This window comes from Somniosus microcephalus, chromosome 3, assembly GCF_052327205.1.
Source record: "Somniosus microcephalus isolate GS21.2 chromosome 3, FLI_Smic_1.0, whole genome shotgun sequence".
Lineage (NCBI taxonomy): Eukaryota > Metazoa > Chordata > Chondrichthyes > Squaliformes > Somniosidae > Somniosus > Somniosus microcephalus.
In genome coordinates, this window is record NC_140989.1 from 126058580 (window position 1) to 126075657 (window position 17078).

Consider the following 17078-nt stretch of genomic DNA (forward strand, 5'->3'; position numbering starts at 1 on the left):
ATTTTTCTAAAGGCCTCCTGTTCCATCAATGGAAAGGTATAATGAATCGTGTAAGCAAAATATTAAACAAACTGAATTAGAAACAAAAGGAGTCAGAAGGACTGTATTACCAGAAAACTCTGTTTTGATGTTTGACCTTGTTCATATCCTCCCGAATGTCACAAGATCCTCATACTCTGCAATGTCAGATCAATGTCTGTCTTTGTGAAATTAGTTTTGACCCGGGGACAAACGGGTTTTATTGTAACTCATTAAGGATGCTCTGTTGTAGATCACTACTAATCTTAAATATATCCCATTGACTGAGTATTCTCTTGAGAGGATGTCCGATTGGGGTTAAATGGTAAATTGATCTAAGCGAGGGCATTTTTACAGAATTAAGTATATATACACACAGCAGCTTGGTGTAATTCTGAATATTGAGAACTTCTGCTTGTGAACCGCAGTTAAGGACATGCTTCGAAAGTAGTTATAAGAACAAAGCTTAAAAAAAAGCTTTTGATGGTCTGCTGGTGTTAAGTTTAACTTCTGCCAAAAAGTGACTGGAAAAAGGTGATTCTTGGATAAGAATGTGAAAAGGGCTTTGGGGATTAAATACTGCAATTACGTGATGCTAAATTGTTTTTTTTGTGTTGGGACAGGGGTTTGTAGTTTTGTGTCTGTCAATTCTATTGCACATGAGTAGTATTTTCTCAGGTATGTTCAATGATACTATAAGAGCAAGGGAGTGGGACTAATTGGATAGCACTTCCAAAGAGCTGACGCAGGCACGATGGGCCAAATGGTCTCCTGTGCTGAGAAACACAATGGATGTCTCATTTCTAGGAGGGAGATTAAAATACAAAGCTAAACTGATTTCAGAATTAATCTGTGAAGAAATGTTGGTACATCTTTCTTGACAACTTGTCTGAGCAGTGATAGGCCTAATCAGAAAGCGTCTATTGATACACTTGCATTAATGGGACATTTTAACTTTGAGTAAACTTGGGAGTCAATACATGTTTCTACAGGGCTTCCAAATACATTTTTGGTCTTTTCCATTTTTAGTACTGATACTGCAGTGCGCGCTTAATCTGCTTAAGTATATCAAATGTTGATTTTAGTCCCTAAAGTTTAGTTTTTGGGCGAAGGGTGTGGAAGAAAGAGATGAGACAATGGGTAAAGATTAAGCAAGAAAGATTTAAAATGAAAATTGCAAAAATATGTTGGATACTAGAGAGCAAATAATAAATGACATTAGTAAATTTTGTGATACTCAACCATAAATTATTCATTAATGATTCCACCACAGTCCTACAATGATCATCAATGTCTGATTTCCAGAGTTGCAAAAAAAATCTTTGAACTTTACAGTTTTTAGTGTCGTGTCCTAAGCTTCAAAGTCAATGTAAGACAAAAGTAATTGGCTCAAATTTCCACAAACTGTTAACATATTTCATTTGACTAAACTTTCATCCACTAGATAGGTAGGAAAAATTACTAATCGAGTAATGAGCATCACCGACCACCTAATCAAATCGTTCACTTATTTTCCAAACCTAGAACCAGGGAAATCATGCAACTATTTTTTATCAGACTGCTTTTGGCCACCAGTTTCTTTCCCCGGTGAGTGTACACAGCTAAATGTAATATTTATAACATAAAACACAAAATCTTTGTGATGAAGGGGATACAGGATTGGAAGCTCAGCTCAGGTTCAAATAGGACACAGAGGTTGCAAACTATTTGGTTCAGCCTGAGACAGTGGCCAGGAAAGGGGATGGAGTTGTTGGCTAGAGAACGGAGTTTGAGGCGGGGACCAAAGGCAATGGGTTTGGTCCTCCCGCTGTTTAATTTGAGGAAATTTCATCTCGTCCAGTTCGGGATGTCAGACAGGCAGTGGAGGGGTCTAGAGAGGTGATTAGGTAGAGCTGGATGCCATCAGTGTACACGTGGAAGATGTATGTGACATTGTGTTTTTGGATGATATCGCCATGTAGATGAGAAATAGGAGGGTACCAAGGATAGATTCTTGGACTCCAGAGGTATCGGGGGGGGGGAGAGGTGAAGAGAACCCATTGCAAGACATTCTCTGGCTGCGACTGGATAGGCAAGAGTGGAACCAGGTCAGGGCAGTTCCCCTCAGCTGGACAACGGAGGAGAGGTGTTTGAGGATGATGGTGCGGTGAACCGTGTGAAAGGCTGCAGACAGGCGTGGGAACTTGTCAACTCTACCAAGTCTGGCCTACATGTGACTCCAGTCCCACACCACATGGTTGACTCAATACCTGCAGGGGAACTAGGGTTGGACAATAAATGTGGCCTTGCCTGCGTTGCCCACACCCCAAAAACAAATATACCCCTGTATAAAGATGTATCCTTTTGGCAATCCAGTAACACTTTTTTTTCGAAGTCTTTGCTTATTCTTGGCATCCATCATTAAATATTTGCGCGTAGAATTCACTGATTGCATCCCGTTACACTACCAGATATACAACCATGCCTTGTACTCTCTCTGGTGTCTATTTTTCAATTGTGATTCATGTAAGTCAAATGGATCTCTCTTTATGGATACATTTTGAAATTCTCATCCTTGTTTTCAACGCCCTCAATGGCTCACCCCTCCCGATCTCTCTCTTCTCCTCCAGCCCTACAACCCTCAGATTTCTGCGCTGCTCCAATTCTAGGCTCTTGCACATCCCTGATTTCCATCGATCCACCATTGTCAGCTGCCTCGGCTCTAAGCTCTGGAATTCCCCCTCTAAACCTCTCCGTCTCTCTCCTCCTTTAAGACACTCCATAAAACCTACCTCTTTGCCCTAATAGCTCCTTATGTGGCTCGGTTTCAAATTTTGTTTGATAACATTCCTGTGAAGCACTTTGGGACATTTTACCAAGTTAAAGGTGCTTTATAAATGCAGGTGGTTGTTGTATAGGGAATAATTGTTGGTGTCAATTAACAAATTTGAGTCCCGAGGTTCTCAATCACAAGCACTTTACAAAGCAGCTGAAATTCAAGGTTGTGCAGTACAAGCATTTTTTTCGATAATTTGAATGTGGCTTCCATTTGCTGTTTGTTTTTTCTGCTGTTCAGATTTAGATGATCTACAGTTATGTGTGCCCTTTGTGGGACAGCAGTAGAGTGCAGGGGGAAATGAAGGATAGGAGGCAGAGAGCAATGGTGAACAGATATTTCTCTGACTGCAGAGAAGTATGCCGTGGGGTCCCCAGGGGTCGGAATTAGGGCCGTTGCTTTTTTCTTTTATATAAATGTCTTGGACTTGAGTATAGGGAGTACAATTTTGAAGTTTGCGGATGATACAAAACTTGGCAACATAGTAAATAGTGAGCAGGATAGTATTAGACTTCAGGAGGACATAGAAATGAGCAGACATGTAGCAGATGAAATTTAATTTGGTTTAGTGTGAAGTGATGCACTTTGGGAGAAGCAACATGGAGAGGCAGTATAATCTAAATGGTTAGTATTGCTGCTATCATTCACACAACATCTAGAGCCATCTTCAGTTTCTTAACTTGTCCCGTTACCCCTCCTTTTGCCTTGCACGATCATCCCTTTGTCAGTCAATCTCTCCTGCCTATCACAGACTTTCCCTTTGTTCTTTCCTCCCCTCCTCCCTGCCCCTGCTTAAAAATCTCTCTTCCCAGAACCTTTTCCAGTTCTGACGAAAGGTTCGACCAGAAACGTTGACTCTCTTTCTCTCTCCTCTGCTGCCTGACCTGCTGAATGTTTCCAGCACTTTGTTATTTCAGATTTCCAGCATCTGCAATATTTTGCTATAATCTAAATAGTGCTATTTTGAGGGGGGTGCACATTCACATGTCCATGAAGGTGGCAGGGCAAGGTGAGAAGGCAGTTAAGAAAGCGTCTGGGATACTTGGCTTTGTAAATAGGGGCATTGAATACAAAAACAAGGAAGTTATGCTGAACCTTAACAAATCACTGGTTGGGCCTCAGCTGGAGTATTGTGTACAGTTCTAGGCACCACACTTTAGGAAGGATGTCAAGGCCTTGGAGGGGAGACTAAATAGAGGGATTCAAAATTGAGGGGTTTTCATAGAACGCATAGGGAGAAACTGTTTTCCTCTGACAAGTGGCTCAGTAATCAGAGGTCATGGATTTAAAATAATTGGCAAAAGAACTGGAGGGGAAATGAGAAATTATTTCACGCAGAGGGTTGTTATGAGCTGGAACGCACTACCTGAAAGGGCGGTGGAATCAGATTCCATAGGAACTTTCAAAAGGCAATTGGACATGTATTTGAAGAGAACTAATTTGCCGGGTTATAGGGAAAAAGCTGGGGTGTGGGACTAAATTGGATAGCTCTTTCGAAGAGCTGTATGATTCTATTCGAATGAGGACAATAAGCAGAAAGGATTGGATTTAGATGAAATGAAATGCTAGACAACTTGCTTTAGACATTCCTGTTTGAAGGGCTAGTAAAGAAAGAACTTGCATTTATATAAGTGCCGTATCACATTCTTAGCAAGTACTAAAACTCAACATAGCCAACTAATGACTTTTGAAGTGTAGTACTATGATGCTGCATCAATTTCAAGTCGAATTCCTATCATTTACTATCTTGTATACTCCCATGTGATCAACCTGTCACCTTTACAGGTTAAAAAGCCCAAGTTTCTCCATTCTTCTTCAACTCAGTCCTCTGACACTGGGGATCAATTTCCTGGCTCTTCGCTAAACTGCCCAAAGCTTGAATGTTTCCCTTGTGTTTTGGTGACTAGAATTGGGCATGGCACTCAAAGTGTGGCCTAACCAGGGCACTGTGCAATGTAGAGTGTGTGTATGACTTCTCCATTGTATACTCTACTGTATTAGCTATATAGTTCATCGTTCTGTTTGCTTTGTTGCTTGCTGCTCCAACATGTAAGAGAAAGATTTGTAAGAGGCCAGCTGAGTGAGTAGATCTGGCCTGAATAGAAGTGAGTGGGGTAATGTTAAATTATATTGCACGAGTTAGCTGTTTTAGAAGTACTATCACTGTTTTAATTGTCAAATTGTGCTAACTGCTGTTTTGAGTGGATTTAAGTAGATTGTACAGGCAAGAGTCAGTGGAGTTGCACGTGCGCAGAGTTTAGCCTAAGCTTTGTTGATTTGGAGGTCATTCAGGATACCAACAGGGCTGTGTAAGGTTATTGAGACTCTTCTAACGTGTTACTCGGATTGGGGAGGTTTCTCCAGAAATTAAGTGAGTGTATTTTTGACACTAAAGCTAAGTCTCAATTTTCAGTCTTCAGTCCTTGGTTTAGTTCTAGCTAAGAACATGAGAAATAGGAACATTTGCCATTTGGCCCCTCGAGCCTGCTCGGCCATTCAATAAGATCATGGCTGATCTACCTCAACTCCACTTTCCTGCACTATCTCCATATTCCTTGATTTTTAGATGCATTTTGTCTAATATATGTAGAAGGATGTCTGTAAAATCGTAAATTCCGCCTCTGGCAGGCAGACAAGGTTACAAAAAATAAAATTGTATTGCTCTACCAGCTGGGTAGAGGTCGATAGGAGTGCATCACTTCCTTCCCAGGTCAAAGGAGGTGGGATTTCAGCCAGCTAATCCTGCTATAGCTACTAGTGCAGTAGGTGCATTCACCCAGGAGCAATGGAAAGCACCTCTACTAGTGCAGGTGGTTCACTTTGAGGTTTTGGGTGAACACCATTCTCCCAGGAGAAGGCAAGGCAATTAGTTCGTCCACACCAGTTCATAAGTACAAGGTTGTACAAGTTCTGGAGAAGCATATAGATTTAATAGACTGGCTATCTACAGAACCTAATCCTAAATTAATCTCACCTATTCATATCAATCTCGGACACTGATCTCAACTGTAAATTTATAATCACCAAGTAGTTCTAGCTGAATTACTGTGCCATAACTGAACTGTCTTTGTAGCCTCTTATTTTGTCAATTAATACTGTCTACTAATTATTTGTATGCTCAATATTTAAGTGCTGCTAATTAGGATTCTAAGGTTAATAAACAGTTAGTTCATGAACTCTAGTCTGGCTTATTTGATCATTGGCAAGAAAATGTTAATTCATTCAGTAGCTTGTGTGAATCCTGATGGGAAGTTGGCAGTGTAAATACTAATATCGGAACTGGTTGATGAAAGGTAGTTTGGCAAACCAAATTTGGACATATTCACTCCTAGGCACAAACTAGGTAGTTAAGCTGAAGGGTTAAGGATTCAACTGGTACCCTTTGATATATATCTGTGTTCTTGCAATCATTGGAGATGGAGTGATTATCTTGTACTTGAGAGTGAAGTAATGGTGGGGATGCCTCCCTTCCACAGAGAAAGGTGGAAGGAGTACCTGAGAAGGAAGTGGAAGAGCGGCTAATGGAGATAAATGTTCAAAAGGACCGTGGGAGCAATTTGAAGCCTTGTTTGCTTTCCTTCAGAGTATTCACTCAATTCCAGTTTTATGAAGCCAAAGATTGTTTTAGTGTCCCTTTTTCCCCACTTCTTCCTTCCCCCTCCACACCCCACACCCCCTCCCCCAAAAAAAGCCTTTGGTGATTATTTTAGTACAGTGCCTGGCATATTTTATTTTTTCAATAATTTATTTGACCCCTCCACTGCCTCTGTTGTCAGACTGCTTGTCTGACTGAGTTTTGGGTGAGCCTCAATTTCCACCATTTAAACATTGGAAAGAATGAAGCCATCGCTTTTGGTCCCCACCACAAACCCCGTATCCTTGCCACGGATTCCACCCCACTCCGTGGTCTCAGATCTGCCCCTCTGCTTCTGAAACTCTTATTCATGCCTTTGTCACCTCCCACCTTGACTATAATACTCTTCTGGCCAGCAACTCATCCTCCATGCTCCATAACTTAGCTCATCCAAAACTCTGATGTCTATTCCGTTCCCCATCACCCCTGTGCTCGCTGACAGTGACACACTGATTAAGCAAAGCCTCAATTTTAAAATTCTCATCCTTGTTTTCAAATCCCTCCATGGGCCTCACCCCTCCCTATCTCTAATCTCCTCCAGCCCCACAACCCCCTCAGATCTCTGCGCTCATCCAATTCTGGCATCTTGAGCATCCCCAATTTTAATCGCTCCACCATTGGCAGCCGTGCCTTCAGCTGCCAAGGCCCTAAGCTCTGGAATTCCCTCCCTAAACACCTCGACCTCTCCTCCTTAAAACCTACCTGTTAGACCAAGGTTTTGGTCATCTGCCCAAATATCTCCTTATGTGGCTGGGTGTCAAATTTTGTTTGATAATCGCTCCTGTGAAGTGCTTTGGGGCGTTTTGCTACGTTAACGACGCTATCTAAATGCAAGTTGTTGTATCCTATCCTACTCTCCCATTACTCCTGTCCTTGCTGACGTATGTTGGTTCCTGGCCCCCAAAACGCCTCCAATTTAAAATTCTTCTTTGTTTAAATCCTCATAGCCTTGCCCCCAATTTCTATAACCTCTTCCATCCCTGAAAAGCCCCCCCCCTCTCCAGGACTCTGTTCCTTCTACTATGGTCTCTTGTGCACCACCTCACCTCAATATTGGTAGCTGTGCCTTCAGCCATTTAGGCCCAACATTCTGGAATACTCTCCCTAAACCTCTCCACCACCTTCCTTGCTTTATGACCCCCCTTAAAACCCACCTCATCGCTCCTGATATCTCTTGCTTTGGCTTGATATCTCTTTTTGCCTGATTACACCTCTTTGAAGCCCCTTGGGGTGCTATATAAATGGAAGTTGTTGGTATGGTTTACCTTCGCACCACCAGGTTGGGAGAGAAAATCAAATCGGGTTGGAATACTGTTACATGGGAACATCTGACCAGGCATCCGGTGCTGTCTTTAATGAAGGCTGTTCACTCAAACCCATTGACATACGCTGCCAGGCTTTCGCGTGCAGAACAGTCATTTGGGTGAGGTAGCAGAGACTTGCTGGTGCCTATCGAAGCATAATTGTTTTCCGGTGAGGAGAGTTCTGTGCTCATGCAGGTACAATAATGGAAGGCGATTCACTGCAAATGAAAATAAACCTTGTTCAGTATTGTATATTAATAAAGAATGTTAAATACACAATACAATCTTTTGATAACTTCTCTTGCATTTATCTCTTTCAGTGACTATTTATTCAAGCTGCTGCTAATTGGAGACTCTGGTGTTGGAAAATCTTGTCTCCTCCTTAGATTTGCAGTAAGTACAGCTTTCACTTGCGACAATTTTTGTGTGATAATTGCCATAAAGACTGGCCACTTAGTTACATGTAGTATTTTACACTCGTGGGTCTAGAATATCGATTGCACTCCACAATGACACCCAAAGCAGCACACTGAGATCCAAATTTACCTTTCTCGGATATGTTCACACTGCATTGTTGTCACTAGGATTAGAAAGAAAAACTTGCATTTACTTAGCGCCTTTCATGACCACCGGACATCCCAAAGTGCTTTACAGCCAAAGTACTTTTTGAAGTGTAGTCACTTGTAATGTAGGAAATGTGGCAGCCAATTTGCGCACAGCAAGCTCCCACAAATAGCAATGTGATAATGACCAGATAATTTGTTTTAGTAATGTTGAGGCATAAACATCCTTCCTGCATCTAGTCTGTCCAGGCCTGACACAATTTTATAGGTTTCGATGAGATCCCCTCTCAATCTTCTAAACTCCAGTGAGTATAAGCCCAATCGACACAATCTCTCCTCATACGTCATTCCTGCCATCCCAGGTATCAGCCTGGTGAATCTTCGCTGCACTCCTTCCATGGCAAGAACGTCCTTCCTCAGGTAAGGCGACCAAAACTGCACACAATACTCAAGGTGTGGTCTCACCAAGGCCCTGTACAACTGTAGCAAGACATCCTTGTACTCGAACCCTCTTGCTACGAAGGCCAACATACCATTTGCCTTCTTAACTGCCTGCTGCACCTGCATGCTTACCTTCAGCGACTGGTGCACAAGAATACCCAGGTCTCTTTGCACTTCCCCTTCTCCCAATCTATTGCCATTCAAATAATAATCTGCCTTCCTGTTTTTGCCACCAAAGTGGATAACCTCACATTTATGCACATTATAGTGCATTTGCCATGTTTCTGCCCAATCACCCAACCTGTCCAAATCGTACTGGAGTTTCACGACATCCTCCTCACAGCATACCCTCCCACCCAGCTTTGTGTCATCTGCAAATTTGGAGATATTACATCCAATTCCCTCGTCCAGATCATTAATATATAGTGAACAGCTGGGGTCCTAGGACCGATCCTTGCGGTATCCCACTAGTCATTGCCTGCCACTCGGAAAAAGACGCGTTTATTAAGGTGAGGAAGAATTGAGTAAAAGGATGCCGTTTGACTATTACATTAAGGTAAAAATGGAGCAGGCTGGGTTTATACTTTTTGATCTACAGTATATGGTATAGTATGTAAAGGGGAGAGACAAAATGTTGCTAGTTGCTTTGGAGCAGCATGCACTTAGTGGTGAAATTCACTCATAATTTGGAAATATTAATATTTGGTTGCCTAATTCTGTGTTTGGGGGAAAAAGTGCTTAGCTTGTTAAAAGTTTGAAGTGGTTTGGTATATGTGGATTACATTGTTTACTAGATAACATCTTATTGAGAGGAGAAACTTGTCAAATCTTACTTCAGATTCATGTTTATTCATCAAATTGTTTTAAAAAATGTTAGTAAGTGCATTTTAGGTTTAGAAGTGGCCTATATTTCCACTTTCCCACCCCCTCAGATTTACAAGTGCACTTTCATTTGTTACTAGTTGTTTTTCCATTTAAGTATACATTATTGGAACTTTATTTCATGCATGTCAGTAACGCCTCCTCTAAATAGATGAGAGCTACATTTTGTCAAGCTTAAGGGGAGGATCTAAGACGTATTGGAAAAAGTTTATGGCAACTGGTAAGTGAATTGGTAACAAAGGAGCACCAACCTAGGATTAGTAATAAAAGTATAAAAATTGAAAATAGAAGACATTTTTACAAAGGATTATTGAAATATGCATTACAAATGGTTAAGTCAGTTAGTTGTGATATTTCATGGAATTGAAGATGAAAAATTAAAAGGTACTGGAAAATTGGGATTGGAGTACACAGTTAAATGTGGATCTAGCACTGATACAAGCACATTGGCTCAAATGCACCCCCTCCTGTGCTGACATTTCTTATGCTTATAATTGGTCAGACAACATTCCCCAAAGCAATGTTCCCTCTAATTTTTTTTTGTGCGTGGTCCCTTTAAATTTGCTGCACAATATCTTCCAGTGGCAACAGCTTGTTGAGTGGCTTGTGCAGGACCTCCCTGTAGAGAGGGCTTTAAACTAAATAATGGGGAGGGAGGATCCAGGTGAGTGGGAATTTAAAAAGTCAGTGAGAAATGAGAAAGCAATAGAGCAGGATAGAGATGGGGGAACTAATAACCAGAGTGTGACAAGAAGGGATAGAATGTTTAAAAATCAGAGTGCAACAGAAAATGGGGCCAAAACAAGGAGAAATGGTAAAAAGACAAAGTTAAAAACTTTATATCTGAATGCACGCAGCATTCGTAACAGGATAGATGAGTTGACGGCACAAATAGATACAAATGGGTATGATCTGATCACCATTACAGAGACGTGGTTGCAAGGTGATCAGGGCTGGGAACTGAATATTCCAGGGTATTTGACAATGCGGAAGGATAGACAGAAAGGGAGGTGGGGTGGCTTTGCTGGTAAAGAATGGGATCAGTGCAGTGGTGAGAAGTGATAATGTCTCAGAAGATCAAGATGTAGAATTAGTTTGGGTGGAGATAAAAAATAAAGTGAAAAAGTCTCTGGTGGGCGTAGTCTACAGGCCCCCGAACAGTAGCAATACTGTTGGACAGAGTATAAATCAACAAATAATGGAGGCCTGTAAAAAAAGGTTACGGTAATAATCATGGGTGATTTTAATCTCCATATTGATTGGGCAAATCCAATTGACCATGGTAGCCTTGAGGAGGAGTTCATAGAGTGTATCTGGGATGGTTTCCTAGAACAGTATGTAATGGAACCAACCAGGGAGCAGGCTATCTTAGATCTGGTACTATGTAATAAGACAGAATTAATAAATGATCTCATAGTAAAGGATCCTCTAGGAAAGAGTGATCATAGCATAGCTGAATTTCAAATTCAGTTGGAGGGTGAGAAAGTTGTATCTCAAATCGGTGTCCTGATCTTAAACAAAGGCAATTACAGTGGCATGAGGGCAGAACTGGCTAAAGTGAACTGGAAAAATAAATTAAAGGGTAAGACAGTTGAAATGCAGTGGCGGACATTTAAGAAGATATTTCATAAAATCTCTCACTAGAATATATTTTTGTTGAAAGTTAAGAGAAGGGAGCACCATCCATGGCTAACTAAGGAAGTAAAGGATGGTATCAAATTAAAAACAAAGGCATACAATATTGCCAGGATTGGGAAATTTTTAAAAAGCAGCAAAGGATGACTAAAAAAATAATAGAGAAGATGAATTATGGGAGTAAACTGGCAGAAACATTAAAACAGATAGCAAGAGCTTCTACAGGTATAAAAAGGAAGAGGGTAGCTAAAGTAAGCATTGATCCCTTGGAGGATCAGACTGGGGAATTAATAATGGGGAATGGGGAAATGGCAGAGACTCTGAACAAATATTTTGTATCTGTCTTCACGGTAGCAGACACTAACAACATCCCATTAATGGATAATCAAGGGGCCACAGGGAGCGGGAACTAAAGACTATCACTGAGGAAATAGTACTTGGTAAAATAATGGGACTAAAAGATGACAAGTCCCCATGACCAGATGGCCTGCATCCCAGGGTCTTAAAAGAAGTGGCTGCAGAGATAGTGGATGCATTGGTTGAAATATACCAAAATTCCCTGGACTCTGGAGAGATCCCAGCAGATTGGAAAACCGCAAATGTAACACCCCTATTTAAGAAAGGAGGGAGACAGAAAGCAGGAAACTATATACCAGTTAGCCTAACATCTGTCGTTGGGAAAATGCTGGAGTCCTTCATTAAGGAGGCAGTAGCAGGGCATTTGGAAAATCATAATGCAGTCAGGCAGAGTCAGCATGGTTTTATGAAAGGGAAATCATGTTTAACAAACTTGCTGGAGTTCTTTGAGGAGGTAACGAGCAGGGTGGACAAAGGTGAACCAGTGGATGTGGTGTATTTGGATTTCCAGAAGGTATTCGATAAGGTACCACATAAAAGGTTACTACATAAGATAAGAGCTCACAGAATTGGGGGTAATATATTAGCATGGATAGAGAATTGGTTAACTAACAGAAAACAGGTAGTCGGGATAAATGGGTCATTTTCCGGTTGGCAAACGGTAACTAGTAGGGTGCCACAGAGCTCGTTGCTGGGGCCTCAACTATTTACAATCTATATTAATGACTTGGATGAAGGGACCGAGTGTAATGTAGCCAAGTTTGCGGATGGTACAAAGATGGGTGGGAAAGCAAGTTGTGCAGAGGACTCAAAGAACCTGCAAAGGGATATAGACAGGCTGAGTGAGTGGGCAAACATTTGGCAGAGGTTATACACTTTTGCAAGTAAAATAAAAAGCAAATTATTTAAATGGAGAGATTACAAAATGCTACAGTTCAGAGGGACCTAGGGGTCCTTGTGCATGAAACACAAAAAGTTAGCATGCAGGTACAGCAAGTAATCAAAAAGGCAAATGGAATGTTGGCCTTTATTTCAAAGGGGTTGGAGTATAAAAGCAGGGAAGTCTTGCTACAACTGTACAGGGTATTGGTGAGACCACACCTTGAGTACTGCGTACAGTTTTGGTCTCCTTATTTAAGGAAGGATATACTTGCATTGGAGGCAGTTCAGAGACGATTCACTAGGTTAATTCCAGAGATGAAGGGGTTGACTTATGAGGAAAGGCTGGGCCTATACTTATTGGAATTTAGAAGAACGAGAGGTGATTTTATTGAAACATGTAAGATACTGAGGGGGCATGACAAAGGTAGCTGCAGAGAGGATGTTTCCCCTTGTGGGGAAATGTAGAACGCGGGGGCACAGTTTTAGAATAAAGGGTCACCCTTTTAGAACTGAGATGAGAAGGAATTTCTTCTGAGGGTCGTAAATCTGTGGAATTCTCTGCCCCGGAGAGCTGTGGAGGCTGGGTCATTAAATACGTTTACGGTGGAGATACACATTTTTGCAAGATAAGGGAGTGAAGGGTTATGGGGAGCAGGCGGGGAAATGGCTTTGAGCCCAAGATCAGCCATGATCTTATTGAATGGTGGAGCAGGCTCAAGGGGCCAAGAGGCCTATTCCTGCTCCAATTTCTTATGTTCGTATGAGTGAATGTTTAAGGTGGTCGATGGGGTGTCAATCAAGCAGGCTGCTTTGTCCTGGATGGTGTCGAGCTTCTTCTGTTGTTGGAGCTGCACTCATCCAGGCAAGTGGAGAGTATTCCATCACACTCCTTACTTGTGCCTTGTAGATGGTGGAAAGGCTTTGGGGCGTCATGAGGTGAGACACTCGCTGCAGAATACCCAACCTCTGACCTCTTGTTGCCACAGTATTTGTGGCTGGTCCAGTTAAGTTTCTGGTCAATGGTGACCCCCAGGATGTTGATGGTGGGGGATTTGGCGATGGTAATGCCATTGAATTAAATATGAAGGCTATTGTGTGCAATTGAATTAAAAACAAAGAAAATACAAGTGATAACACTCATACCAGACAAGACCAAAGGTGGAGGGAGAGGTGTTTGTACAGCTCTTCCTGTGTGGCCAATGAACTTGTTGCCAAGAGATATAGCAGAAGAGTGCTGTGTTGACTTGCTGCACTATTCTCCTTTCCTTGCAGGGAAGTAGATTCTACCTGCTAACTCAACCAAGCTGTCACAGGAAGATAAAACATTGTTGCCACACCCCGACATTTGTGTTTTAAGTGATGCTGACGTTCTATTCCTCCTTTCCCGCTGCTCTGGCTGAGATTAACTGATTCAGCACAGGCTGGAGTCAAGTCTTTCAGTGTTATAACACTAAGTATTATTGTGCTGCTTCAAGAAGTGGATTTGCTGCATCAGTGCTGCATTGAATTGACTTTTCCTTCTGCTCGTTTTGATATGGATGAAAATTAAACTCATCCAACGTTTAACACCCTCAGTATTGAACGGTGCGAAGTAAAGGCCTATTTACACAAGTATGACCAGTTAAACCGAGTGACGCTTCTGTAGTGTAGAGCTGCTTCAAGAAGCAGCAGTTTGTAAGTTGAAATTTGTAACTTTCTGACTCTCTTCCCTGCACACCCCCCCCCCCCCCCCCCCAAGATGCTGGCTCCTTGGGCAGCTGTGGAAACTACCAGGAGCAGCAGAGCAGCAAAAGTGCTATTAGGGTTGTTTCTGGAAGGATTTTATAGGGTCTGCGTAAGTACTACATGCCAGTGGTTGTATAAATGACAGTTTGTGTCATGGTTGCACGCGATTATCAACTTTGGTTTCAGCATAAGCAATAGGACATCTTAGATTGCTTTCTTAGTCATAAGTAGCACTCTGATTGTAACCTGGGAATGAACTTCAATCCCAGTTCCTGACTACTTTCTGTTCGTGGGCAAGTTTAGTTTATAAATGCAAATTGCAGAAGGCAGTACAATATGAATGAGAACACATGAAGAATACAAGACAAAACTATTCCAATTCAAAGTAAGCATTATAAAAACCTTTTCTGATGAAAGGTCATTGACCTGAAACGTTAACTCTTTCTCTCTCCGCAGATGCTGCCTGACCTGCTGAGTATTGCCAGCATTTTCTGCTTTTATTATAAAAAACCTGTTGTCTGGACTAAAAAAAATATAGAAACATAGATAGGAGCAGGAGTAGGCCATTCGGCCCCTCGAGCCTGTTCTGCCATTTAATGAGATCATGGTTGATCATCCAAATTCAGTACCCTGTCCCTGCTTTCTCCCCATATCCCTTGATCCCATTAGCCTTAAGAAATATATCTAACTCCTTGAATATATTTAATAAATTGGCCTCAACTGCCTTCTGTGGTAGAGAATTCCACAGGTTCACCACTCTCTGGGTGAAGAAATTCCTCCTCATCTCAGTCCTAAATGACTTACCCCTTATCCTTAGACTGTGACCCCTGGTTCTGGACTCCCCTGCCATCGGGAACATCCTTCCTGCGTCTAGTCCTGTTAGAATTTTATAAGTTTCAATGAGATCCCCTCTCATTCTTCTAAACTCCAGCGAATATAATCCCAATCGACCCAATCTCTCTTCATACGTCATTCCTGCATTCCCAGGTATCAGTCTGGTGAATCTTCGCTGCACTCCCTCCATGGCAAGAACACCCTTCCTCAGATAAGGCGACCAAAACTGCACACAATACTCAAGGTGTTGTCTCACCAAGACCCTGTACAACTGCAGCAAGACATCCTTGCTCCTGTACTTGAATCCTCTCGCTATGAAGGCCAACATACCATTTGCCGCCTTAACCGCCTGCTGCACCTGCATGCTTACCTTCAGCGACTGGTGCACAAGGACACCCAGGTCTCGTTGCACTTCCCCTTTTCCCAATCTATTGCAGTTCAGATGATGTGTCTTCCTGTTTTTGCCACCAAAGTGGATAACCTTGCATTTATCCACATTATACTGCATCTGCCATGTATCTGCCCAATCACCCAACCTGTCCAAATCATACTGGAGTTTCTCTGCATCCTCCTCACAGCACACATACCCACCCAGCTTTGTGTCGTCTGCAAACTTGGAGATATTACATCTAGTTCCCTCGTCTAGATCATTAATATATATTGTGAATAGCTGGGGTCCTAGGACCGATCCCTGCGGTACCCCACTAGTCACTGCCTGCCACTCGGAAAAAGACGCGTTTATTCCAACTCTTTGCTTCCTGTCTGCCAACCAGTTCTCTATCCCAGTCAGTACCTTACCCCCAATTCCATGTGCTTTAACTTTGCACACCAATCTCTTATGCGGGACCTTATCGAAAGCCTTCTGAAAGTCGAAATACACCACATCCACTGGTTCTCCCTTATCTATTCTACCAGTTACATCCTCAAAAAATTCCAGTAGATTAGTCAAGCATGATTTACCTTTTGTAAATCCATGTTGACTTTGTCCGATCCTGTCACTGCTTTCCAAGTGCTCTGCTATTACTTCTTTTATAATGAACTCTAGCATTTTCCCCACTACCGATGTCAGGCTTACTATAATTCCCTGTTTTCTCTCTACCACCTTTTTTTAAATAGTGGGGTTACATTAGCTACCTTGCAATCCATGGGAACTATTCCAGAGTCTATAGAATTTTGGAAGATGACCAGCAATGCATCTACTATTTCTAGGGCCACTTCCTTAAGTACCCTAGGATGTAGATTATCAGGCCCTTGGGGATTTATCGGCTTTCAATGCCGTCAATTTCCCTAACGCCATTTCCCCACAAATACTGATTTCATTCAATTCCTCCCTCTCATTAGACCCTATGTTCCCCGACATCTCTGGAAGGTTATTCGTGTCCTCCTTTGTGAAGACAGAACCAAAGTATGTATTTAATTGGTCTGCCATTTCTTTGTTCCCCATTATAAATTCCCCTGATTCTGACTGCGAGAGACCTACGCATGACTTCACCAATCTTTTTCTCTTCACATATCCATAAAAGCTTTTACAGTCAGCTTTTATGTTCCCTGCAAGCTTACTCTCATATTCTATTTCCCCCCTCTTAATTAATCCCTTTGTCATCCTTTGCTGAATCCTAAACTGCTGCTAATCCTCAAGTTTGCTGCTTTTTCTGGCCAATTTCTATGTCGTCTCCTTGGATCTTATGCTATCCCTAATTTCCCTTGTTAGCCACGGTTGAGTCACCTTTTAAAAAATTTTTATGCCAAACAGTGATGAACAAATTCTGTAGTTCATCCATGCGATCTTTAAATATTTGCCATTGCCTATCAACCGTCAACCCTTTAAGTAATGTTCCCCAATCCATCCTAGCCAACTTGTGCATCATACCATCGTAGTTTCCTTTATTTAAATTCAGGACCCATGTCTCTGAGTCAACTACTTCACTCTCCATCTTAATGAAGAATTCGATCATATTATGATCGCTCCTCCCCAAGGGGCTTCGCAC

General features: G+C 41.9%; 2 protein-coding genes across 3 annotated transcripts in view; one reads left to right on the plus strand and one right to left on the minus strand.

The window, feature by feature from the left end:
* sertad2b (SERTA domain containing 2b) overlaps nucleotides 1–17078 on the minus strand; it is a 542965-nt gene that overhangs the window by 462167 nt on the left and 63720 nt on the right. The gene's annotated exons all lie outside the window — the stretch shown is intronic.
* The window catches only part of rab1ab (RAB1A, member RAS oncogene family b), a 36739-nt gene that overhangs the window by 8804 nt on the left and 10857 nt on the right, over nucleotides 1–17078 (plus strand). Inside the window, exon 2 of the mRNA XM_085981611.1 lies at nucleotides 8092–8164. Coding sequence (XP_085837737.1) covers nucleotides 8092–8164 — 73 coding nt within the window. The remainder of the gene's footprint in view (nucleotides 1–8091; nucleotides 8165–17078) is intronic.